The sequence below is a fragment of the Simochromis diagramma genome, unplaced genomic scaffold (genome assembly GCF_900408965.1).
Source record: "Simochromis diagramma unplaced genomic scaffold, fSimDia1.1 OVJJ01000685.1, whole genome shotgun sequence".
NCBI classification, from domain to species: Eukaryota; Metazoa; Chordata; class Actinopteri; order Cichliformes; family Cichlidae; genus Simochromis; species Simochromis diagramma.
The window spans coordinates 9396958-9423238 of record NW_024387477.1 but is presented as its reverse complement, the minus strand read 5'-3'; the positions used below and the strand labels follow the sequence as shown (position 1 = coordinate 9423238).

General features: G+C 40.5%; 1 protein-coding gene across 1 annotated transcript; it reads left to right on the top strand.

Annotated features, from left to right (window-relative positions):
* The first annotated feature begins 6231 nt into the window (after nt 1–6231).
* gfpt2 (glutamine-fructose-6-phosphate transaminase 2) lies at nt 6232–26113 on the top strand. Its single transcript, XM_040015558.1, has 19 exons — nt 6232–6374; nt 7381–7488; nt 10005–10112; nt 10309–10434; nt 12579–12637; nt 13063–13197; nt 14227–14288; nt 16128–16207; nt 19725–19842; nt 19947–20110; nt 20349–20444; nt 20688–20785; nt 20955–21075; nt 21201–21358; nt 21527–21641; nt 21764–21891; nt 23604–23771; nt 23938–24099; nt 25047–26113. Exons 1-19 carry the CDS (start codon nt 6368–6370, stop codon nt 25089–25091), a joined length of 2058 nt encoding a protein of 685 aa, XP_039871492.1. The 5' UTR covers nt 6232–6367; the 3' UTR covers nt 25092–26113.
* Nucleotides 26114–26281: the final 168 nt, after the last annotated feature.

Here is a 26281-nt window from a genome sequence, read left to right as displayed (position 1 = left end):
TTAGTCTTGTCCCGTAGTCACAGAGCCTGGTTTTATTGCACTAATGCTACTGTTGACAGTTCCACACAATTGTCAAATTTCAATTTCCAAAGCTATTATTACCACATTAAAGCAAACATGTCATATTACAGCAAGCAATCAGAGCAAACAGAGTTTTTCCCCTGAAAGCTCAACCGTGTGATGGAAGACTTTACCTTGTTAAAGTTCTCAGTAGTTGGTGGTTAATGTCCTGTATGTTGTGTGTGTGTGTAGGAGAGAGAAAGAGAAACAACAGAAAAATGTCCTGTATGTTCATGTTGAAGATTTATTAAAGGACGGACCTTCTATTTTTAATAAGAATAGTATGCAGGATTGAAATTCACAGCATTTCAATAATATTTTGGCTACCAACAGAAATACAGTGTCTTACTTTGGCTTTAGTGCTGTAATTTAGGTGTTAACAATGCTCTGTTTGAGGTAATTCACACTTTAGCTGGAGCTTTTAACTGGAGCACTCCTCAGCTTAATGAAAGGCTGTAAACCATTCACATGTGGTTTCCAGGTGGTGCTCAAGAACAGGCTTGTAAATCGAATAAGAAAGACAAGTGAGGACAGAAAGCTGATAGTCAAAAACCTAAAGGTGGTCAACCACTAAAAGCAAAACAAAATGTGGGGGTGGTGGCAGAGGGGACACAAGAACACAGGGTTAGGTGCAAGAGTTTGGAAAAACTACAAACCGAGGTGGAGCTAGTCAGCCTTTTCAGTCTTAAGCCACATTTGTTTAGAGATGTGCAATGCAATACATAAACAGCTGACACAATAACCGTGTCTGTAACACTAAACCAAGAACACACAGCAATACAGCAAAGGCAAGACAAGCCGTGGGTGGGGGGAGTCTGGAAGGGAAAAAGAAAGACACGGGGAAATGGGGAAACAGAGAAGAGGGTGGAGTGCCTCAGCAGTCATGACATAACACAGATGGCTTTCTCACTGGGTCCGACATGACGTTAGTCAGTCGAGCAGCCCCCTCACCCTGACGCTGCTGCTCGACTTCTGCCCTGATCACGCGAAAATCATTTAATTTACTCAGAGATGTGCAATGGCAACCACAAAGCAAAACAAAAACAATCACGACTCATCTATTTTCGAAAAATTAGTCTGGCAAAACTGCCTCCACACACTCCAGAACTTACGATTCACCACCCCGGCCTCTATACTATCTCGACATGGAAAGATACAAGAAACCACGCCAGGTTTTTTTTTTTCTTTTTTTTTGGAAGATCGCCTACCTCCAGTAATCCAAGTTTATGTATACCCGGACAACATTGTTAACGTTTAAATGTGCATAAAGGTCAGCCTGGAGAAAGATTAGGTGAACTTTTATCTAATACGTGTAGGAGTGGTAGATGCACTTTATGTCAGGTTGACTCCGGTGAGATTCTGGGAAATCCTTTTAAGCACATGCTCTCAAATGGAAGGATTTTGTAATGAAACACTGTTGGGCTGTTGATACGTGACCTAGACAGAGGAATTAAGGCATAAAGCATGTGTTTTCTATTTCAGCTGTACTTAAAATGTTCTTCACTAAAGGTCTTGAGAAAAAAATCTTATGGTGCATTACTGAAAGTGATGAGATATTACCACGTCATAGAAGTTTTTATTACTGGTGTTACATTTCATTTATTCATTTATAGCTTCCACTGTATATATAGTGCCACTTATCCGTCTAACTGTTAATAATGGTGATAAGTAATGGGTCATTTTGCAGGGGTAATTTAGCTGTTCACAGAGCTGGTGACGAAATGTAAGGAGGGATTTTTGAGACAAAGTGGGTGGTGGTGGTGGTGGTGGGGGGTGTCTGTTTGACGTTTGTTGGGTGTTGTCTGTGTCGTACGCTACGCCATCTGCCTCCAGAGTCACATCTGGGACTGATTTACAGTGAGCTGGCCCAGAGGTGAACCCACCAAGCTGAGTGAGTGAGAGATAGAGATAGGGGCTGGTGAGGTTGGGTGTTGACCACCGGGACTTGATCAGACCCTCAGGTTGTCCTCAGGTATCCTGTGAAAATAAATATCAATCATGTCCACAACTCTTGGATAGGGTTAAACTTGTATGGCTATTACCATAGACGTGGGTTGCATACAAATCAGATCACTGTGCTTGTGTTATGCAATAACAGTTTTCTATTCCTCAGAAATCGTGAAGACATGACCCCTTGCTGCGTCTCTGTGTTCCCAAAGAGCCCCCCACAAAAGACAAAACGCAAGTGTCTGAGTAAGAAATGCTTTACAGCTGTGATTTTTGTAAATGCATTCAAAGCTAAATGTGCAAAATTTGTTGTTAGGAATAAAGTATGGTATCTGATTTTAGTAGCTTTGTCTCTTCTTGATAGGCTTTGATCTTGGATCACTTCCCTCCTAAACTATCAAGATCCAATATTGGTTCCAGCAGAGAGCTGAATTACCTCTGTATTGCCAAAAGACTCTCCGTTTACTGCACTACTTATCTAAGGCAGTATAAAAGATAATGGTGTTGCTGTTTGTACACAGTGTAAAGCACAGTACACAAATTTAAGGCATGCAGTTCTTCTGGGTTTTATAAACACACACACACATACACACATATATATATATATATATGGCTTTTTTCTTTCTTTGTGTTCTTTGTGCTTTCAGGGAAAACAAATCAAAGAAAGAGGGATCTAAAGTTGCTACCTGTTTCCTATAAGCCAGCTTCCAGCCTCAGGCCCTCATGCTGTTGGTCTCTTCTGTGCAGTTCAATAGTCATTTTCCTGCCATCCCCCACAAAGATTGTTAGGCTCTCCTGTACTGGCCTCCGCGATCTAACTCGAAACAGATGTGAGGGGAGAATCCCCTACAAACTGTGTCTGAAACAGTCAGACTTAGCTGGTCAACACACAAGAACCACATCCGGTTAATGTACTCAGACCTCGAACATTCATTCAGAGCCTGTAAATGCCCGGAGAGTGTGACGATGTCTGGCACACTTTAAGCATTTCCACGAAGCCCCGGCTGTGTGTGTTCGCGTGTCAAAGCAAAACATATAAGAGTAGAGATGAATCATTTATTGGATCTCCTGATATAAATGAAGAATTTAATACCCAAGACACGTATTGTGCAATTGACCAAAGTACATCATATTTTATAATCTCAATCACTCCACCCATGCTGCAGTGTTTCCTTATATAATCTACTCCAAAGCTTGATGCGTCTTCGTTTTCGTTTATCTATGTGAGTTGGCTACTGACCAGGTGTTATCATCACCTTGATATAGGTGTTATCATTACTAATGTTTACACAAACTTCATTAATATTACACTATAAGTTACAAGAACTGTTGCCAACATTGCATATCATGCATTTTCTACCAGATAGGTTCAGTTAATAATTTATGATTGTTGTTTTACTATTGTTTTTATATGGTTATAAGGTTATGGTATTTTTTTTTATGGCTATTAGGTTTATGTGGGTGTGGCCTAATGAATATTTCTGGCACTTAGAGAGTTAGATGGTATTAATCACCAGTGAAATATCAATAAATCAAAGACTGACTAACTAGACAAATATAAGTTAAAGGGTTATTGGTTCAAACCCTCAATGTGAAAATGAATTAAAGCTTGACTGAAGCTGGAGCCAAACCTCTCTTTGAGCCCATCATTTTACATCGTTGTAGTCATTAAAGAACCTTTGATCTTTGGGGTGAATCTCATTGGATAACCGTGTCAAATCGCACAGACAATTATACTTATTAATCCCTTAAGCCAGGGGAGGAATGTGGTTCTTTGGCTCTTGTCACTGATTCTCACTCACAAACTTCTACAGCAGAACGCCTTGACATGAGTTGGCAGAGAGTACAAAAAAAAGGGAAGAGGATTGTACGCAATAGGCTTCAATTAAACACCATTTTCAAAATAGTTCTCCCTCAGTGTGGGCTGATGGGGTTTGGAAAAAGCGAGGTGAGGCGTGTGACTTGGCCAGACCGTCACACATTCCTTAAAAGTAGCCATGGACTGTGGATATGATGTGGTCAGAAGGAACACAGGAACACCCATTTTCATACTTCTCTGAGTCTGGGATTTTAATTTAACTGGGTGGACACATGCACACTACCTACTCCGTGTTTTTTGATACATATGCAACCAAGTTACATGCCGGGGCACAGATAAGTTCATATCTGCCTCTCTGTCTAAATAACATCGTACATAAATCGACATAAACCTGTCAGTCGTTTCATTTATTGTCCTCATTAACAATTAATGTTGCCTTGGAGTCAGTTCAGAGCACTTGGAGGACCTTTGCACCACAGAAAAATAGAAGCAGTAGGAACTATAAAACTGATAGGGGTTTAAAAGTTACAGTATAAGAAATAAAACTGAATTATTGGGCAGTTGTGAAATGAGTTTATTTTTTTCTTTCTTTTTTTTTAAGAGTTTAGAAATCAGAGCGTTTACCATTTCACCAGATGGTCACTACACAGTTGCAAGAACTCATCAAAGTATATTTTTTATGACAGGGACTAGCAAAATTGCTTTTCTGGCCACATAACACAACAGGAACTATTCACATACTCATGGAAGTGGGGATCCATGCACAAAGAACTATTTTCCCACCAAATAAACAGTCATTTTTTTCCCCATATGATTACCATTTAACAGCCCACACCATGGAGGCTAGGTTTTTGATAGCGTTGTCATTCATCCACCTAGGTCTTCTGGCTTAACTTGATGATTTATTGGTTGAAAACTGAATGCTTCTTGTTACCAAATCAACCTTTAACCTAAAAAGAGTTTTATCAACAATTTTTAAAAATGCTAACTTTATTAACAAGCTGAGCTGCTGGAGCGCCTGTGACTCAGGATGACTCAGGAGGTAGAGCAGGTCATCTACTAATTGAAAGGTTGGTAGTTTCTCCTGGCTGCTCCAATCTGCATGCTGAAGTATCTTTGGGCAAGATGCTGATACTTCTACACGACATCGTCTCAGCCTGGCTATGTGCTAAAATCTCAGTTTCTGCAAGAAATTACATAATTATGGATAACTGATGTAAATATGCCCTGGGATAGCAACTGGTTTTGTTTTGTTTTGTTTTGTTAATCTTGATTATTCCATACATTATTTGTAACATTAAGTGCAGAAAAATATAAAGCTTTATTGACATTTCAAAAGACAGCCACTCCTGGACATTTCTGAAGAACTCAACTTGTCACCTTTCACTACAAATGCAGGTTCATCAGGAAAACGGATTAAGGTAGCTTGAGTCACTGAATGGATGATTAGCTATGATAGAACTATAATTACTGGAGTGTTACTGTTTAGCGCTAATACACTATTCCAACTGTAGGATATGCAATCAGCAGGATTAGGACTGCAAGTCCAGTCCGAATACACTGACCACAAGGTCTCTAAGGAATCCAAGAAAGCAAGGTTTACACCTACAAGGGAAGAAATGTAAGGAAACCTGCAGCTTTAGCGCTTGAAGAAGTAAAAGTTGTTTTACAAAGACGCAATGGACGCTAACACACTCATAACAGCTAAGGAAAAAAACAGTGATCTCTGAAGCATGTAGACAATACATTCCTGACATGCCATATTACTGAATGAATGAATGAATCACCATTTCTGATAATGTTCTATTTTTGCTTCTTTTAAGTAGACAGCCTTACACAATGGTCCTTAATGCAAGTTTTTCAAACACCTCGTTATCACGAGCTGTGCCGATTGATTCCTGAGTTTCTGCTAATTCGGGGATAAGTACAGAAAACTAGACGTCATTTTAGAGTAATGCGTGGTTATAAACGGATCCCTGTTTAAAATGTTTAGTCTGGATTTAAATCGATTCGTTTTTCCATATATATAGATTAAGAAATAGATTTTTTAAAGCCTGCATGCTTCAGTGATGGCGAAGGCCTGATTCTTCATTCAGAACCAGAAGTGCTGTGAAAACTGTTGAAGCTGAATTAGAGAAGGCAGGGCCCCACCTTACTCAAATGCATAACTAAAGAGAAAAGCCATTATTATTATTCACACTGTGGTCAAAGTCTACAAACTCCTGAGTCCGGTTGACGCCGGCAGGTGGGCTGGGATAAAACCAAGTTCATCCATCTTTCGACTGATGAAGTAGTGAACACCTGCGTCCGACACCAGGACGGGGTTAACAGAGCAGGCAACGGGGGAGGTGTTAGAGGAGGTGCGGCAGCCGCCTCTCCAGGATTCAGTAGTTAAATAGAGAGGGGGAGTGAACTGGAGAGCGCAGTCCGTCTGGATTTAATGTAGAAGCGGTAGAAGCATCACTTCGATCGGGAAATTACAAACGTTCTCTTTCATTTTTCAGCGGAGCCGTGTGCGGGAGCGAGGACGAAACTTGAACCATGTGCGGTAAGACTTATCTTCGTAAATTTGCCTTTTTTTAGAAAGGTGTTGGAAAAGTTGCGGCAATTACGCACGGGAGTCGCTTTGATGGACAGTGGCCAGTGAAACTACCGATGATTTAAATGCAAGTTACAAAGCAAGATACTGGCAGACGTGTCATTTTGTCAAGGTTTTATGTAGTCACTTTGAACTTTGTGTAGTTTGAGCTCTGTTTTCGACTCTGTGTGGATTCCTGAAAAGTTTCAGACTCAGCTGCTACGTGTCAGTGTTTTTACTCACGGGTGTGAGGGACAGGGCAGAGCAGTTAGACCAGTCATCCAACTGTCAAAAGATCGGTCTGTTTCATTCACAGCGACCCGCTTTTGTCCCGGGAAGGTTGAGGTGTAATACTTTTATTTTTATTATTTTATTACTCTTAAAGAATAGCGTTTACAGTCTGAAGTAAATGTTTAACAGTTCTCCGGCCTCACCCCGAGCCTGCAATGAAGAGGCCGATATTGCAGGAGTTTTACTTTACCCTCTCTACCTGGCTGCTACAACACTGCGTGCAATGTTTGTCCGTCAATGGCCAGCTGTGTGCCTGCGGGAGCAGAGCTGCCCGGAACATTCCTGCAAAGACACACACGCCGTCGTGTTTCCACCACTTCAGAGGACATATGCTCTAAACCTTACAACAAGTCCTTATACTACATTTTACTTACAGACTCGTTGTCGCAAAAATAAAGATCCTCTGATGATTATTCTTCCTGTAGTTGCTCATATCAAGTAGAGCAGCTTAAGTTTGATGAAGGTCATAGTGGATCTTTATTGCAGCTTTATCTTCTTTATTAATGACCTATTAATGAAACTCACCAAGTAACGTTTTCTATCCACTGTGTGTTTCTTGATGCTGTTTGCAAGAAGTATTCCTAATAAATTGTCTAAACTAAATGAACTTTGACAGCAGTTTCAACTCTGACTGCAGCATTGAGCCTCTCAGAGGATTCAGGTTCTGTTTCTGTTTCTCTAAAAGGGATCTTTGCCTACCTGAATTACCAAGTGCCTCGCACCAGAAAGGAGATATTTGAGACGCTGGTGAAGGGACTGCAGAGACTGGAGTACAGAGGGTACGATTCAGCAGGTGAGACACTCAACTTCACAGTTACCACACACTCCCACACCCACACATGTATACACACGCACCACAGATGCTTTTAGTTCCCCTATATGAAATCAAGGAAACATTTCACAGAATTCAATACATAAACACTAAATAAAATATATCACGGTTTGCTCTTGAACCCTTGTTTGTAATATTTGCAGGCACGCAGTGAATACTGTGATCTCTATAAAGGCACAGTCTTATCCACTGAACCGCTTCCAGCACATGTAGGCTAACTTAGAAATGAAATACTCTCAAGTATAGAAGAACCAGTGTAGCATTCGATACCTGTAACTCTTAGCAAAGTGATATAAGTTACGTGTCAGCACAGCTTTCCTTCTAAAAGCATATTTGACCTACATACATTTCTAGCTGGTAGTGGTGTCATTCATTTTGCTATGATTCCTATACCAGGTAAATACAGCGCCAGTATGGCGGATACCAGTACCGATCCTCTCAACCTCTAAAGGCAGCTGTAGGAGAAAGCAGTGCATCGTGGTTTAAAAGATAGATCATCAACACATTTTAATAACCACTGTGATTTTAACATTCCACAATAATGAGTCAACACAACAGAAACACATCTCGGAAAACTCTGGGTCAACTTCTGTGTTAAAAAATAAGCTCACTGGACCACATTCTGAATTTAGAAGAGAGAAACAAAGTATGGACCCTCCAACACTAATATCTCTCCGATATTGCCTTTATAGCCCCAAAGGAAACCTATTTAGACAATAACAACTTAAGCCTCAGGTTCCACATGATAATAGTATCTGACACAGCTTCACCTACTTACAGGCTGCACAAAGATGAGGAAAAGTGGTATTTGTGCAGTTTACCACTGGATTCTTTTAAACTGTCTTAAAGCACTTTGAGTGCTCTGGAAGAGCAGAAAGCACTATAAAAGAATCAGTCCATTTAGCATTTACCAAGATCAAACTGGCCTCTGAGACACAGCCCTTATCTGCTAAGTAAGCCTCACACTTAGCAGATAGATCCTCTTCCTCATCTTCCAGCCTACTTGCTTGTGCTTTACTTGAAGGTCCTATTAGTTGTTTTGAAGATTGATATGACTGCAGATTTTTTAGACTCTTTGAATGACACTGCAAGTTTAATCACTTACGTAAGGTCCTAGAAAACAACATTCGCCTTCATATGAGGAGTCTTGGTATAATTTCTGATTCAACTATGAAATTCGAGAGATGGGACAACTGTGTGATTGTTGCGTTTTAAAGTTGAGGAATATTATCATATTGCATTGTATCCTCTTTCTCAAGGATATGAACATTGTTAGTACTGCACTAATCTCCTACAGACTTTATTATTACAGCTCACCGCCCCCAACTTATTGCCCAGTAAACACTTAGAGCTGCTTGTGGACGGGCGAGCTCCGAGTATGTGGACTAGCTCTCCTATCGCAATCAAATTTTCTTCTATAAGCACACAGATGCATATTATATTTTACTTAATAACATCATGAAATGTTTTCATTTACATAAGCATGAAGCCTTTAAGTACAAAAAGCATTGCGCCTGCAGTGACAGTGATGAAGATTAACTTCTCCTGACTTCTAAAAACCAAAATGAAAGTATCACCATTTACTCAGGCACTGCTTAAATAAAATCTTTTGCCTTTTAATCGTTCAAATCTATTTCAACCTTCCAAATTCCTAAGAAAGATTTTCCAAGTTTGGCATCGGGAACGATCCACTCTTTCCGGTGTCTCGATACATGCTCAATCACCCAGAGAAAGAAATCCCAGAAAGTTGATTCTGTTCATCTGAAAATGCTACATCCAGATGAACAGAATCAACTTTCTGGGACTCTTTCCAGTGATTTCCATCAAAACCATTTCCCCCTCACCTGGCATATCATAGCAGCCTTCACAGGAATACCACCAGTTTCCAAAGGTGTGTTTTTCTTTCTGCCTTCCTGCCCCAACACTTTTCTACACTTTGATTGAGCTCCTCCTCCACTTCCTGCTACACATCAAACCACTAAGTCAACAGGGAATTTCGTCATTAAATTTTATTGTCATCTGTAAGCATGATCCGAAGCCGCAGTACCTTCATTAAAGAGAAACATGTCATGTTTGGGATAGTTGGGCTGGAAAACAATATGATCTTTTGACAGTGACATCTAACTCAGAGCCTTTCTATAGTATCCCATACAAAAAGCACACCCATACAAACACATGCTCGTATTTGTTCATCCTGTTAGAGCAGGATGAAGCAACAGAATCAGAAGGTCATTGTAAAACAAACACGCACATGCAAAATTAGAAATAGTACCTCCTATAATAACGTATTGTATCTCAAGCTGCTTTGATTGTCCTAACTTATCTTGCTGCAACTCATGTTCAAAATTTTTCATGTCTTTTTGTGGTGAGCATTATTGTTATAGTGAGCACAGCATTTTGACACTTTACTGTTTGCTGCCTTTTTGTTTGAAAAAATGAGTTAACACCTCACCTCCACCCTCTCTCCCTGTTACCAGGTATTGCTGTGGATGGCCCTAGCAAGACAACAAGTGACCGAAACAATAACAGCATCTGTTTAATCAAGAAGACAGGGAAGGTCAAGGCTCTGGACGAGGAGCTTTACAGTGGGTTTCTCGGGGTTTTTTTCTGTGTCTGTTCACTTGGTTCTGATTAGCTCAAAAAACCTTCTCATCGTCCTCTTTAAAAGTACAAAACAATTGAAGGAATTCTGAAAAAACTTTAGCATTTGTCAAGCTTAAAAATCATCTGAATTCTTGTCATGTCAGTAACAGGGCTGGTTTTGTGTTTTTGCTTGTCCAGAGAAGGACTCGCTGAACCTTGATGAAGAGCTGTGCACACACTTTGGCATCGCTCACACCCGATGGGCCACCCACGGAGAGCCGAGCGCTCTCAACAGCCATCCTCATCGCTCTGATAAGGATAATGGTAAGATGTACTCACAAAGTATACATTTATGGGATCCTCATAGACAGCAAGTCACTGAAAAACAAATCCATAATAACTGCATGTTAATAATTAGCATCTTGCTCCTCTTTGGGGCTGGTTTTTACTTTTACATGATGTTTTTAGATCAAATCAGCTAAATAGAATAAAGAGCAAGAAAGTCTACACAGGTGTACGAATAATTAACGTTGCAGAGCAAGGATATCAGACATAAGGAAGATATAGACTCCAATCCGGACTGCTGGAAGGCTTTGGAAAAATGTGAAAGAGTAAACTTTTAACTGTATTTTCATAACTTTTGCATTTTTTCCTACCAATAAAGAGCTCCCTAATGCCATTCACGCAACACAAAATAATAAAGTTCCTGTTTTTCACTACCTACTATGGAAAAAAATAATCCGGTGATTTAACTGAAACTATGCGTTTTACAAATACAGGCCAGCCTGGGCGATCATCTACCACATCTTTTTCGCTAATTTTACATCTCTATAATTTAAAAAATGAGATTACTGTCTTTTTTATGTTAAAACTTGTCGGGGATTAAATGTTTCATTAACCTCCTAGGACCTGGCGTCCACATATGTGAACATCACATTTTGGGATGTCTAGACCAAAATACCTAATTTTTCTCTACAATGGGCTGATATCCACTTACGAGGACATTATACAGACACTTTTCTATCAACATTTTAAACGAATGTCCTCATATGTTGATCTAATTTTTCTCAGAAACCAAAATTAGGTGCATGCCATGAAAAAGCTCGGATCTCAGGAGGTTAAATATCTTTGACTCTGTCGGCCTGCATTAAAGCAAAGTGGGCTGTACATATGTGAAATGAGTTTGGCACCTCTGTTGTAGAGGGTTGACGAGAGACTTTCACATGGAAGAAGTTGGGTTCACGTCCAGGGTGACGTCAGAACTCTGCGCTGGCTCACTTTTTTCTCCTTTCCATGTGAAGCACATGCAAATGCCCTCTTTGCTTATTTGGTCAGAGTTGCTTAGAACGATGAGTTGAGGACTATCTGTTTTCAAATTCCCTCAGAATTCTTCCAACTACTGCTTTAACACCTCAGCTTCACTACTGGAACTTCAACATTATGCACTCCACACTGTATATAAATGCCACTTGTTTTGCACATATTCAACTCTGTATATTTTATATATTTTATTATTATTATTATTATTATTATTATTTTATTTTTATTTTATTTTATTTATTTTTTTTACTATTTAATTTGTAAAAATGTGTATACACACACACACACACACACACACACACACACACACACACACACACATACACACACGTAGGAAAATATTTAGTATACACATCCAGAAATGCATACACTATTATATATTGTACATATATTTATTAGTTTCAGGTCGGCCATTCTTGTATTTTGCTCGTTTGTGTTGTTGTGTTTGCACATCTCTGTTGCTTGTGGGGCTCGCACACAAGAATTTCACTCGCATGTGCTGTGCCAATGTGCCTGCACATGTGATGTGACAATAAAAGTGATTTGATTTGATTTGATTTGATTTGATTTGACATCCATGCCCAACAAATGAAATAAATGGTTTAAAATGAAACACATATTACATTTTGATCCCCTGAAAAAAATGTTGACTCGACTCCATAGTTCTCCCTTGCTTTAAATCATTTCACTCTAAGCTTAATACTAAAGCATTAAAAAGAAAGCATTAAATTACCATGCTGCCTACCTTTTTAGTGCACAGGCACGCCTTCTATTCATGAACTGAAACCAAAACGTTTGTCCTAAGTGTGCCACGTTTACAGGTGTGTCAGTTATGTACCTTGGCTTTAGAACATGCTCATCAGAATTAAAGTGTGACAGAAAATTACAAAACTGACTCAAAATTAGTTTGCAAAAAAATATAGCAGTCTTATTATGTTGTTATCATTATGATAATATATGTTTTTGCACTTGTTCGTACTCTTTTAAATTGTCCACCTTGTATTGATGGTAGTGTTGAGTAGCTGTTAAATCCAGTGCTTTGTGTTAAACTTGCCTAAGCGCATACTTAACATTGTTGTCCTCGAGCCCTAAAGGTGCAGCAGGGTACATAGCTTCTATAATCTTTTCACTCTTGTTGTCTTTCTCAGAGTTTGTCGTCATCCATAACGGCATCATTACCAACTACAAAGAGCTGAAGAAGTACCTGGTACGTCATCATCTCATTAGAAAATATTCCTCTTGACGTAAACGCACTTCCTATGCTAAAGGCCTTATTGTCATTGCCATTTGTTCCATTGATTATAACACTGTTATTGTGGATGTAGATGGGTTTGGTAGTCAATTTGTCACATCACTTAAGCAAATAAAAGAAAATATATATATATGTATGTATTAAGATACTAGATGTTACAAATCTGATTGGATTTTTCTTCTAATTTTCATCTACATAAAGAAAATATGGACTTCAGTCTTAAGTCAAAACTTTAATCTGTTCCACATTAATTCTTTTGAGGTTTCTGAGCTACTGCGCATGCGTGTGTTGCTGGAAGATTCATTAAATGCTTTTAATACAGAAACAGTTCAACAGTGTGGATTAAATTAATATTAACTTCTTTTTTTTGCCTTCCTCAGATCAACAAAGGTTACGAGTTTGAGTCAGAGACAGACACAGAGGTGATCCCGAAGCTGATCAAATATGTTTATGACAACAGAGAGAATGACAGCATCACTTTCTCCAAGCTAGTAGAGAGGGTGATTAAACAGCTGGTGAGTTGCTCTCATAGCAGCAATGCACAATGGCCTACTTCATGGCTTCACAGATGCACTCTTTTGCTTTCTTCTCCAGTTTTTGCTTCAGTTTAAGCAGTGGAAAAGTTTTACAGCGAGTTTGCTGGTAACCATGAAGGCTAAAAGACTGTCACTGAATGTCATTAAGTGTATCCGTGACAGTCATACACTCATGTACTTATTTTACTTGTTGTGAAACTGCTTAGATTTCCTGTCCATTAAAAAACACGCTCCATTACAAACACACATGCTATGGCAACCGCTTGGACAGCATCATCAGTGACATCATTAGTCACAGAAAAAAGGGAAAAAATAAAATGAAATAAAAAACGTCAGTTTTTAAACATGTGAGTAACGCTTTAATGTCACAGTCTCAGAGTAGAAGAACAGAGGAAGTATAGGCGGCCATTCTGAGTAATGGGAACCAGACGGTTGAGATACCCACTAAAAAAATCCCGGATCATGACACCATCCCTTCGCCCTCTACTGAATGCTTGCTTACCCACTATCCACCCACCCATCCTTCAACCCCCACCCCATATTTCACCACCACAGCCACACACTCAGCCAGTTTGGCTTCAATAACCACCACAGGCAGACTTGAAGTCAGTCCTTTCGAAACACAGCTGATCTTGTACAATAGGGGTCTCTTTTCTTTTAACCCCCCCAGTTTCCACACGCACACCCACCACCTTGCACCTTAACATCCCCCCTCCAACACATACAAACGCACATGCGCACACACATGTTTAAAACCCCGTAGGGCCAGGAGAAACATTTGTTTGTGCTCTGTGTCTCTCAAAGGTCCCACACTTTCCTGGAATGGTTAATTGACTTTACGTTAACTTTTTGAGATGTTTCTTTTTATTTTATTTTGATATTATTATTATTATTATTATTATTATCCTTCTTCCTCACCCTTCGTTTCTTCATCATTTATTGGACTGAATTATTTCATCAAGCTTAACTGAATTCTTTTCTCCCATTGCTTTTTTTCCTGTGTTACAGGAGGGGGCCTTTGCTCTCGTGTTTAAAAGCCGTCATTTCCCCGGAGAGGCCGTGGCAACCAGGTTAGTATGCACGCTCTGACGCACACTCAGTCACACACTGTCTTTCACACATACCGCCCAGGAATATGAACCAGACTCACTGGGAGTGACTCATTCCTGTTGTTACCACAATAAAGCAATACAATATGATTTTAGGAGGCTCCTTAGATTTATGTGTTGTGGCTTATCTGAGCTTACATTTACTATGACAGGACTCTGGAACTTCCTTTGTTTATAATAGTGGATATATGCGCTGAGGAAATTCTTGTTCGGCTATGTGTGAGTACAATCTGCATCTTAGGACCAGAGACTGAATTGAGAGCCTCCCCTCCCTTCTGGGCCCCTGGCCCTGGGCCACCTTCTCTGTAATTTATTAACAATGAGGGGTTCGCGTTTCAGCTCCAGGAAATTTGGCTGGGTCGCATGAAACTCCAGGTTAATTGTTTCTCATCAGTTTATTCATACCTTTCCTGGTTCAGTGACCCTGCCAGAGATCAGGGAAAAGGCAGCGCACTGGAGTAAATTAAGAAGGAAGAGAGAAATGAGGAGGGCGGCAAAATGAGAAGCACCGTGTTTTTAAGATGAATTTAAGATGAATCTCTGCTGTCTCAGCTGTCGCCTGCGTTCTGAAAGCCGATATCAGTATAACGCATGTCATTGGCCGTACTCGGTGTATTTTTGTGGTTTACATGTTTAACAATCAGCATTGTCTGCCAAGACGGAGGGAAAAGGGGAATGTTTTCAATTATCTAGTGATGCTAGACACCACCCACCCTTTGCCATCATGGATGACCTTCACAGCGAAACTTTTACTCTCACAACCTCGGCTTTGCTTTCTGGGACTTTGTTCTGCCATTTCCACTCGTGTCTTTTATTTAATACAAGTCCCTGTCATACCCTGTTGAAGGTGTAGCATTGCGCCATTTTTCTGCCTCACCTGTCTCTGTAACAGGCACTTTATTGTTGTGCCTTTCAGCCTGGAGAGGAAGTTGTAACACTTTGAATCTAACCAAATCCGAAAGTAGATCCAGCACCATTCCATGCAGATGCTGTTGTGTTAGACGTCAGACCCCTCTGATTCTGCTATGCTTGCATGCCATACACACTAGAGTGTGCTTGGTGTGGTTTAGTGTAAACAAGCCAAAGTGGTCCTTTAAACATCGTTATCATGATAAGACTCTCCGTTGATTTCACTTCTTCCCATCTCTCCCTCCTTTGGCAAAACTACAATATTGTACTGGATGGCCACCACATGTTTCTGTTTGCAATCCTCCATTTTCAAGCCCCACGCCTCTTAAAACAACCATCGTGCTTACGTCAACACAGCCCCAGAGACATGCGAAGCAGAGAGAAAAGATGCAGACAAGAGAAGGAGGAGAAGTAAGGCGAGGCCTTTAGAATACAGCTTCTTAACTCACAATGAAGTGGTTTTGTGTTGACACACTCTTTGCACTGCGATCACTAAAGTGCGTGTAAAGGTGTCTCCTGTTTTAAGCTTGGTGTCCTCACACCTTCCTCCCCCACCTGTGATACATGTTTACACTTTCTGTGCCTCCTGAGCCAATAAGAGACGTCCACATTGCATCAACGGCCAGTACGGATCCAGTGACTTGTTCCAGGAACTGTCAAGCAGTCTTGGAAATATGTACAAAATATGGAGGACTAATGTTGAACACACTGAATGTGCAGTAGTATAAGCAAGAACAAACTAAAAGATTTCTTTAATATTTTGCTTTGTTTAGAAGTATTATAGTAAAGAATGTCAGGACATGTCCTGCAAAGCAGACGATGAATGTGAAAATGTGAAACCTAATCTTTCTCCCATCTCACCCTAACCCCCCCCCCCCCTTATCTTGGCAGGAGAGGAAGTCCTATGGTCATCGGTGTGCGAAGTGAGCATGAGCTGCTGACTGAGCACATCCCCGTGCAGTACAACAGTGGTGAGCTCTATTCCTCTTTTAGTGCCATATTCACTTACACTGCACCCTAAACCTGCCCGTCTAGAGCAGGGGTGGGCAATCTCAGTCCACGAGGGCCGGTGTCCCTGCAGGTTTTCGATCTCACCTTGGGTCAACACACCTGAATCACATGATTAGTTTGCTACCAGGCCTCTGGAGAACTTCAGGTCATGTTGAGGAGGTAATTTAGCCCTTTAAATCAGCTGTGTTGGTTCGAGGACACATCTAAAACCTGCAGGGACACCAGCCCTCGTGGACTGAGATTGCCCACCCCTGGTCTAGAGTCTAACTGTAGATATGAAGATTTACTGCACGATAGAAAAGTGGGACATGATGAAATATTTGGAATGTCAAGATAAACGCTCTGTTAAATTATCTAACATGATCTCACTCCTGCTGGTTATCATCTGGATATCTGACCCCTATAAGGAAGCAGTTGTAGTTTTATTGTTCAAGGAAGTTTCAACTGACTGGGACAGTCCCCCTGAAGCAATTTGCTTTCTTATAACAGAGCTGTGAAGTTTAAAATATAAATATCCCCCCCCCCCCCCCCTTTTTTTTAAGCAACGCTATTTCATCACTGCTTAAGAAGCATCTTAAGAACTGTGTGGTAAAATTCTTACCAATTTAAAGCTTGAAAATGTTTTTTCTTCATGTTTCTAGTACCAAGTTTAAATGCTCATTTAAGGATGAGGTGAAAACCCAAACCATTAGCAGCATTTTCTTACTTATGTGTGTTTCTCAGTCCCAAGGTTAGTCAGTCCAATTTAATTTAGCTAAACCTGTATAAATATTCTGAGCTCATACGTTTTTGATGCTTTCTGTGACAGTTTGGCACTGTCATTCTGAGCAAACTCATACTGGAGCAAATATTTGTTAGGCCTTGCTCTTAGCCACTAATAAGATGCACTAGTTAGTATTTATAGCAGCAGGACGGTGTATTTGGGACAGAGTCAAATTAAGGTACAACGTCTATGTTTATGTTTAAAGAAGGTATAGAGATTGGTTCATGTATAGCCTACAGAAACAACCCCACACTCTCAAAATAATTTTCCCAGCTACTGTCAAAGTAATACCAGCTTTCCACCTTTTACTGTAAAGTAATAATAAAATAAAACATTTCTTCCAGTGTAATAGGGAAACTTTGTGTCACGTTTTAAAGGCAGTGGTGTTTTGGAAATTGAATGACATCTTGAGAAACATTTAGTTTAACAAAATTCGAGACTTCCCCAGTTTGGGTCCAAACTTTTTGAAACCACCCACCCTGGTGCATTCACTGACTCTAGTGGCGTATTCACATGATAGAGTGTCCACTGTTAAAAAACCCCAGTCCAGTGAGAGCAGCGGGAAGGCTGACCACTAGTCTCTATGCTCCATGAGTAAGAATAACACCGATGTTTAATCTGAGCGTGAGTTCTGCCAGGCTGTGGAGTGAAGCTCAGCCGGCCATATCAGGTCAGCTGATGTGGATCTTTCCCATTTGCAATTCTCATACGTGCCGTGCTATTTAATATATTTTGGGGCTATATACAGTTGCAGCCTCTGCAAGCTGCTTTGCAGACGCACCTCCACCCCAACTCCTCAATTTCATGGTATTCTCACTATTTCTGGCTTCATTATTGTGACTGCCTCTGTTCTGTGAGTGGGTCCTGCTGCTGCTGCTGCTGTTCCTGCTCTCCCCACCTCGTGCTTTCCACAGCGGCACACGAAAGAGCAGGGAGATCCTGGATACAGAGCTAAATATAAATGACTGTAGTTTGAATAATAATCCCATTTTGAATAAAGTGATCCTGATAAAGCTTTTGTCAGGCGTTGTCAAACCACAACAGGGATTTGTTAAAAACCACTGCTGATCTCATTTAGACACTCCCAGTCATTGCTGCTGAATGAGAGATGGAGAAGCGTGCTGAACTGGTATTACTTGCCTGGCTATAGCAAACTGCATTTTGGTGTAGCCAGGCATGAGTTTGAATTTAAATTGGCATGATGATTCAGGTCGTTACATTGGTTTATAGTGACTGCTTGGCACAAATTCACACAGCCCTTCACCCACAGAACCTGCAGATAGTGGAGGGAACGAAGAGGAAAATGTAGTGAGGTGTTACAAACTGATCACAGTTTGAATGTCTAAAATCTAAAACTTGAAGTATCTTTTTTAAATGTCCAGATATTGAATCTTACAAAGAAATCCTCAGCTGCTACGATCACACCGCCCTGCTGGTGTTCTTTCTTTCTTTCTGTAGACCGTGTCCGCAGTATCTTATCTATCTGCAGTTGTTAATGAAGGCATCCAAAGTTCAAGGCAGAGGTACTTCCAGGGCAGGCACTGAAAAGCTTAGTGTCGTGTTTTAAATGACCTCAAAAATGGCGTGATAAGTCCTTTTTGGGTCATTTATTTAAATATACCATTACATATAAGATATTTTCTAAATTTAGTGACTCAAATTTAAATCCCCAGATTAGCTAAAAGGCAAAGATTAATTTATTAACCAGCCATATTAAGTACAAAATCTTTGTTTCACTTCGTCTGTTGTTCACATTAAATGTATAAAATTTCTCTTTTTTAGTTTCAAGCCTTGTCAGAATTAGAAAACGTCCCAGCCTTAGCAAGCCCCTCTTCATCTTAGAAAAGTAACAGACAGATATGAGTAAAAAAGTCAGGTATACTTGGAAATTAACAAATTATAGGCTGATTTGTTTGTAGAGGCATGAATGCATACTCTGAGTAGATTCAGAGTATGTGTATAATGTGAGGAGGAGGATGGTTTGCCTCTGCAAATAACCCAGTCTTAGGTACACAATAAGACTTCACAGATGGAAACCACTCTTTCACCCTGCATAAACACTTTGTGTGGGGCTTCAGCAACCCTCAGCAAATTTGTGGGGGTTTTGTTTGTTTTTTTGTTTCTCTGCATAAGTTTTGAATCTTTTGATTTGCGATAAAAAAAAAAAAACCAGTATCTTTTCGAGCTGCAAAGCCACTCTACTTCTCGACTTTGCAATGTGCAGTTTTCTAATGCTGAGAATGTAATGTTTGCTGAATAAAAGCGACTTTCAGCTGCTCCCTTTTTCACAAGGGGGTCGTCACAGCAGGTAGCTCCACATGTTTGCTTTGGCAGATTTTTTTTTTTTTAACACCAGATGCCCTTCCTGACACAGCCCCAGAGGGATTTGTGTCTCCTCCCTGTAATCAAACAGGACAACTTTTGTGTATTAGGCAAACGTGCAAACCACAAATGAATAAACAAAGGGAAATACAGTGAAACAGACTCCAAGGATACAGGAATAAAATCCAAGATATTATTAAGTAAGCCATTCTTTGCACAGAAGCAAACAAAATCCAAGATAAGTCTAGTCGTAAGAGGAACTTGCTTGAAACTTAATAAGTAATAACAACAAGGATAAATGGCTGGGTATGTTGACTACAATTAGTAAAAAGACTAAATGGCAAAAACAGCAGCATGTCACTGAACCTTGATTTTTGACTTCTGACCTGCAGCTCAACACAAGGAGGAAGTCCATGAGAAGAACAGTCGCAACCGAGCTGACAGCTCCAGCGCCATCAACTCTGTGGGGGATGGCAGGGCTGTGGAGTTCTATTTTGCTTCTGACGCCAGGTGAGGCCTCTTCTATGTGACTCAAAACGCAAAAACATAATATTACTAATTTATATTACTCATTAATTTCTTTTCCCCAAATGACCCTTTCTGTCTACCCACAGTGCCATCATTGAGCACACCAACAAGGTGTTGTACATGGAGGATGATGACATAGCAGTAGTGACCGGAGGGAAACTCTCCATCCACAGAATGAACCGGCAGGCCGGTGAAGACCCAGTCAGAGCTATCATGACCCTACAGATGGAGCTGAAGCAGATCATGAAAGGTCAGAAACTATTTGAAATTACTTTGTGGCTCTTAGGTAGCTAAGTTCAAATTGCAAGTACTGTGCATGCAGTGCAGCACATGCTCGCCCTCTGCTGGCTGAATGCGTGCAAACAAAGCCACAAGACAAACTCCGTGCATCCTTATTTCCTGTCTCACTTCTTATTAGGAAAGCATTCAGCATGTCACGGTGTGTCAGAGAATGTGATGGTAATGTATGCCCCTGTTGTCCTTTGCAGGAAACTTTGATGCCTTCATGCAGAAGGAGATCTTTGAGCAGCCGGAGTCAGTAGTCAACACGATGAGGGGCCGCATTTGTTTTGACACCAAAAAAGGTGACAAGTGAACTGATAGCCAGTCCTATGTTCTAGCATGTCCCACTACCCTCTAATATAACTGGGAATTTAAAAAAAATGACTCTCAGATATAAAAACATGTATGTTGCCTACTAAAATGCACTATTTAATAACTGCAGGCGGTAAACACATGATGACTGGGCACTAAAGTGTATGACAGACATTAGTTGTGATGCAGTGAGTGATCAGTAGGTCTAACTGTTTCACGTTCTGTTCTCTCAGTTGTTCTCGGAGGGTTGAAGGACCACCTGAAAGAAATAAAGCGTTGCAGACGGCTAATCATGATCGGCTGTGGCACGAGTTTCCACGCTGCGGTGGCTGTGAGTACAGCAGTTACATCATTATTTTAGCTTGTATATGCTTGATGATGGCATTTTGCAGTAAAGAAGGCAATCATTAGTAACAGACGAGTTCAAAGAATTAAATTATTGTATGGATAGAGTGTAGCAGTGTTAATTAATCTTCTGTTTTTACTCACTTACTCTACAGACCAGACAGATCCTCGAGGAGCTGACGGAATTGCCTGTCATGGTGGAGCTGGCCAGCGACTTCCTGGACCGTATCACACCTGTTTTCAGAGATGATGTTTGCTTCTTTATCAGCCAGTCAGGTGATAATGTTGCACAATAGCATTGTGTGACACCTATCCACGTTCAATGCCTTTTTCATTTTTTCCTGAAACAGGAACATTGTTGTGGTTTATGAACATATGTTTTCATTCTCTGTGCTCCTTAGGAGAGACAGCAGACACTTTGATGGCACTGCGCTACTGCAAAGAACGGGGAGCTCTGACAGTTGGTGTAACGAACACTGTTGGCAGCTCTATCTGCAGAGAAACCGACTGTGGAGTCCACATAAATGCTGGGCCCGAGATAGGAGTGGCTAGCACAAAGGTATGGCTGGTTTATGGTCTATACTTGTCTCGACTGGTTTTACCCCCAACCGGTTGTGGCAGATGGCTGCTCCTCCCTGAGTCCGATTCTAAATTGGTGGGTTCTTCCTCATTGTTCAGCACAGGGGGGCTTATAAAGTGTTTCTGTGTGTGTGTGTGTCTTATCCAGGCTTACACCAGTCAGTTTGTCTCACTCATTATGTTTGGCTTGATGATGAGTGAGGACAGACTCTCCCTACAGAAGAGAAGAGAGGAGATCATCAACAGCCTCAAGATGCTACCTGGTCAGTACCCCAACAAATCTTACAAAAAGGCCTCTGTGGATTCAAAATAAGTATTTAGATGTGGAGATTCAAGCTAAACAACATTAATGCATCGTTCACTCATCGTTCGTTTACTCTCTTAGAACTGATAAAGAAGGTGTTGTCCCTGGATGAGAAGATCAAGGCCATTGCCAATGAACTGTATCAGCAAAGGTCTCTTTTGGTTATGGGTCGAGGTTTCAACTATGCCACCTGCCTTGAGGGGGCACTGGTGAGTTACAAAAAAGCCATAATATCAGTCGTAAAATGAGTACAGTGGAATTAGGAATCAGGACATGTTATATAATCCTTACAGGGAAATTGTTTTGTAACAGTTCCTGAAATAAAAGCTATACTAAATAATGACTAACAAAATTACAAACAATCAAATGGCAACACTAAAAGAAGTTATGTAACTAGATGGCCATAGGAGTGATGTTCAGTGGAGCATTTAGTCATTATTAGTCTCTGGCTGAATGTGCACCTCTGGCTAACCACAACGCTGTGTAGAGGGAAGGGAACACTGTCTATGATGCAGAGGAGTTTTGACAACAGCTTCCTCTCTGCTACTACATGTAGACGGTCCAATTCCACCCACAAGACTCAGCCGAGTTTGAACAAGTTTACTGAGGTTTTTCGTATCATGCACCGTCAAGCCTTTGCTCTAATTTATCACAACACAGAAAAAACGTCTAATCATCAAAGGCTCAGGAAACGTCATCAACACTGTGACATTTACGATGAAGGAATAGAGCCACTGCATGAAAAAGAGCCCATTGTGGCACTTCCTGTAGAGAGCCAGTCTAGTGTTCTTGTCCAAGTAACCCACCAGTACTGTAATTGCTCAGGTCCCTAATAAAAGCCCTCTTTGACTCAGAAACCAGGCGGGATGTCGTCCACAGGATTGGGATGACTGGAGCTCTGCGTTATGCCATTAGGGTGATGTCACTGTGCATCCTTTACTTGCATGTACCCTCCTCATTTGTTCAGTGAGATGGTCAGTGGTAGTGAAGGTGTCATTGCCGAGGACTGCTTATAAAAGTAGTCAGTAGGTGACTGCGTCCAGGATCTGTTGAAGAAATCATTCAGCACTGGCTCTGTTGATGTCCCCATCTACATTTCGACTTCCGGCCTTGTAAATGGACTGGTTCTTATATAGCGCTTTTCTACTGTGTCTGAGCACTCAAAGCGCTTTATACAACTAATTCATTCACCCAATCACACCCATACACAAGCACTTCTTCTAAACTCTTAAGTGCTAAGTATCCAACGTTCATACACATTCACACTCTGATGGATGCATCGGAGAGCAACATGGGGTGAGTATCTTGCCCAAGGATATTTAGCATGCAGACTGGAGCAGCCTGGGATCGAACCACCAGCCTTCTGGTTAGTGGCTGACCTGCTCTGCCATGCACCTGAGCTACAGCTAGCCCTTGTAGCCATGGACAGTCCACATGCTTTTCTGTGGTGTTCCCTTGTCTATGATTCACTGAGTGTTTTAGATGTTTTTAATCTCCTTCCTGTCACCTGACATGAACACCCTAACATCTTATTTGCCACTCTCAGATTTCTTTCATTGCCGAGGCGACGTTGCATCTGCATGTCCTTCTGATTTCTGGGATATTTGTTGTTGAGCTGATAGCTGTGTGGGCTTGCTTCAGTATCATCAGCTGGTCCCTGATACAAAGAGTGTAAGCATGTAGCTGATGGGCAACAGTATTGTCCTTGAAAAGAGCACACACGCAGAACAGAAGATGTCTAACTATCATATAATCCAAACAAGTTTAAGGAAAGAATATAATTAAGTTGAAACCGCATGAGAAAAAGCTGCTCACACAGCTTTCATACCATGCAAGGAATGTAGGCTGTGCTGTAATTTGTCTTCATTCTTACTATTAATCTTCATCCTAAACAAGTTTTACTATTCTTATTCTGATGCAGAAAATTAAGGAGATCACTTACATGCACTCGGAGGGCATCCTAGCTGGGGAGCTGAAGCACGGTCCTCTTGCACTCGTTGACAAACACATGCCAGTCATCATGATCATCATGAGGGACGCCTGCTACACAAAATGCCAGAATGCTCTGCAGCAAGTCACCGCCAGATCGGTAGGTCTTTAACAAAACACATCTTACACATCCACCCAAGGCACACACTCAAAGTACGACAAACAGACACAAATACTAAATTTTGAAAGTCCCAAGTACAACAGAAATGAGTGGACAGACAGACTGATGTTAATATTCTTGCCCTCTCGATGTCTGTCTTCATCAGGGTCGGCCCATCATCATCTGTTGCCAGGATGACACTGAGTTGACTAAGAATGCCTACCAGACCATCGAACTGCCGCAAACTGTGGACTGCCTGCAGGGTATCCTCAGCGTCATCCCTTTGCAGCTTATGTCATTTCACTTGGCTGTCCTCCGAGGATATGATGTAAGTATTCAATGCAACCGTTGGTTTGATTATTGACAAGAGTCCTGGGAATAAAGAAATCATCATGACCAAATCCTCATATTTAGATATATAATAGATATCCATAAAGACTAATAATGGGCATCGTTTTAGCAAAACACAAGCACATGCACAGTCACTGCGATGTCTGTAATACCTCAGTAATCACATATTGATGTTAATATGAGATTTATAGCAATATTGATTTTGTTCAAATTCACCCAATGCTAAGAGCAGCTAATTATGAATGTAATGTGTGCTTCTGTTGTTTGGCTTTCAAATGCTTGCAGTGGAATCTATTTGCATGTGGATTTGATGTTGTCACACATTCATTTCAATTCCACACTAACACACTAAGATACTTCATCTACTTGTCTGATTTAAAACTGATTTAAAATGATTACAAAACTTAAATCTAATGCTACAGTCATGGCACTCGAACATGTGCAGAATTTGGCCTTGAAAAAGATTTCCTTGAAAAAGACAGTAATGGCAGCCAGCATGTGTTCTTCTAAGCTTGTACATACGCTTTAGGGATAGTGGTGCCCATGAATACCAATGCTTTGTCCATGTCTCTGGTTCTGCTTGTGTCTATTCATCTTTTCTTTCCTTGTGAATGCTTTACTTTACTAAGAAGGCAGCTCATGTTCCCTACTCACCACAGTGCAAACAGACTTTATCTGTCAGAATTGTGAACTCTTTATTTACAGTCCATGATCACAACAATGTACAATGTATAACATTTATAGCCAAATCCTTATTATGGCACATCTTTACCAGGATGCAATTGTTTTACCATGTACACTAATATAATGAGTTGGGAAATGTGTTATCAAAAAAAAAAGTTATACAGTGCTGCTAAATTCATTGATCATGGAGAATTTGTTATAACAAACTTTCTTTTCTTTTCTTTTGTTTTTTTTTTAAAGGTTGACTTTCCCAGAAACCTGGCCAAGTCTGTGACAGTGGAATAATTACAGTTCACAAAGCCCTGGAGAGGAGAGACAGCTCTTTAGGAGATTAACAGTGCAATAGTGCAATCAAACATTAAGTGTGTGTGTGTGTGTGTGTGTGTGTGTGTGTGTGTGTGTGTGTGTGTGTGTGTGTGTGTGTGTGTGTGTGTGTGTGTGTGTGTGTGTGTGTGTTGAATTGGGGGGAGGAGAGAGGGGTATTGTCTATTGTACAATGAACTTGTAAAAGAAAAAAAAGCCAAATGTGAAATCAGACCAATACACTGCTGAAGAATGGCCGTGGTATCACTTGATGAGGCCTTGCAGAACAATCTATGAAAACGACATTCACACAGCTGCTGTGCCTTTTTCTAGTCACGAGATGAGCCAAAACCGTGTAAGAAGTTTAGCATTGAAATGGTATACTGAAGTGTTTACAGTTGTGCAATACGGGGACCAAATGTGCATTATGAATGTACACAGTCATGAGGTGATTGATTCAGAATTTCTATTTTATGAGTTTCGTATGTCCACCAGGGGCTGCATACCTCTAAGCTGCAATATCATGAAATGTCATAAAATCACTGTGCCTGGTGGGCCAGTAACCCATAACTTTGTTTTTTGTTTTTGTTTTTTTTGTTTTTTTAATTTCGTCATCTTTCTGTTCTGTTTCACAGAATTCCAATTTCCCCCGCCCCCCTCCCTCCAACCCCCCCCCCCCCTTCCTTACTTATAGGGTTGAGCATTTCGATTAATTAAAGAGCACTTATGCAGCAAAAACAAATAATATATCATAACTTTTAATAATAATTGTTTTCTTTTGCTTTTTTGTTTGTGTGTTGTTTTTTGTTTCAGGCATTTGAATGGGTTTATAATGATTCTAATAATAATATTCTGTATTTGACTGTTTTTTATTATTATTATTATTATGGGGAAGACTGATAAAATTGGAGTTGTATCTTTAACTATGATTGTGTTTTATACTGTATCTTTATAGACAAATGGGAACTGCCAATCAATAAATTGAAAATTCATTCTGTTCAAAAGGTTTACCTGTCTGTTCATTCCCCCCACCACATCCCCATTCTAATATTTATGGCTAGTTATTGATTTTGTCTTGTGTGTCTTTATTTGTGCCCTCATAGGATTATTAGTATTATTTTGTTTTTTTTGTAATTTTTCAAAACACATACATTATTACATTAACCAATCAC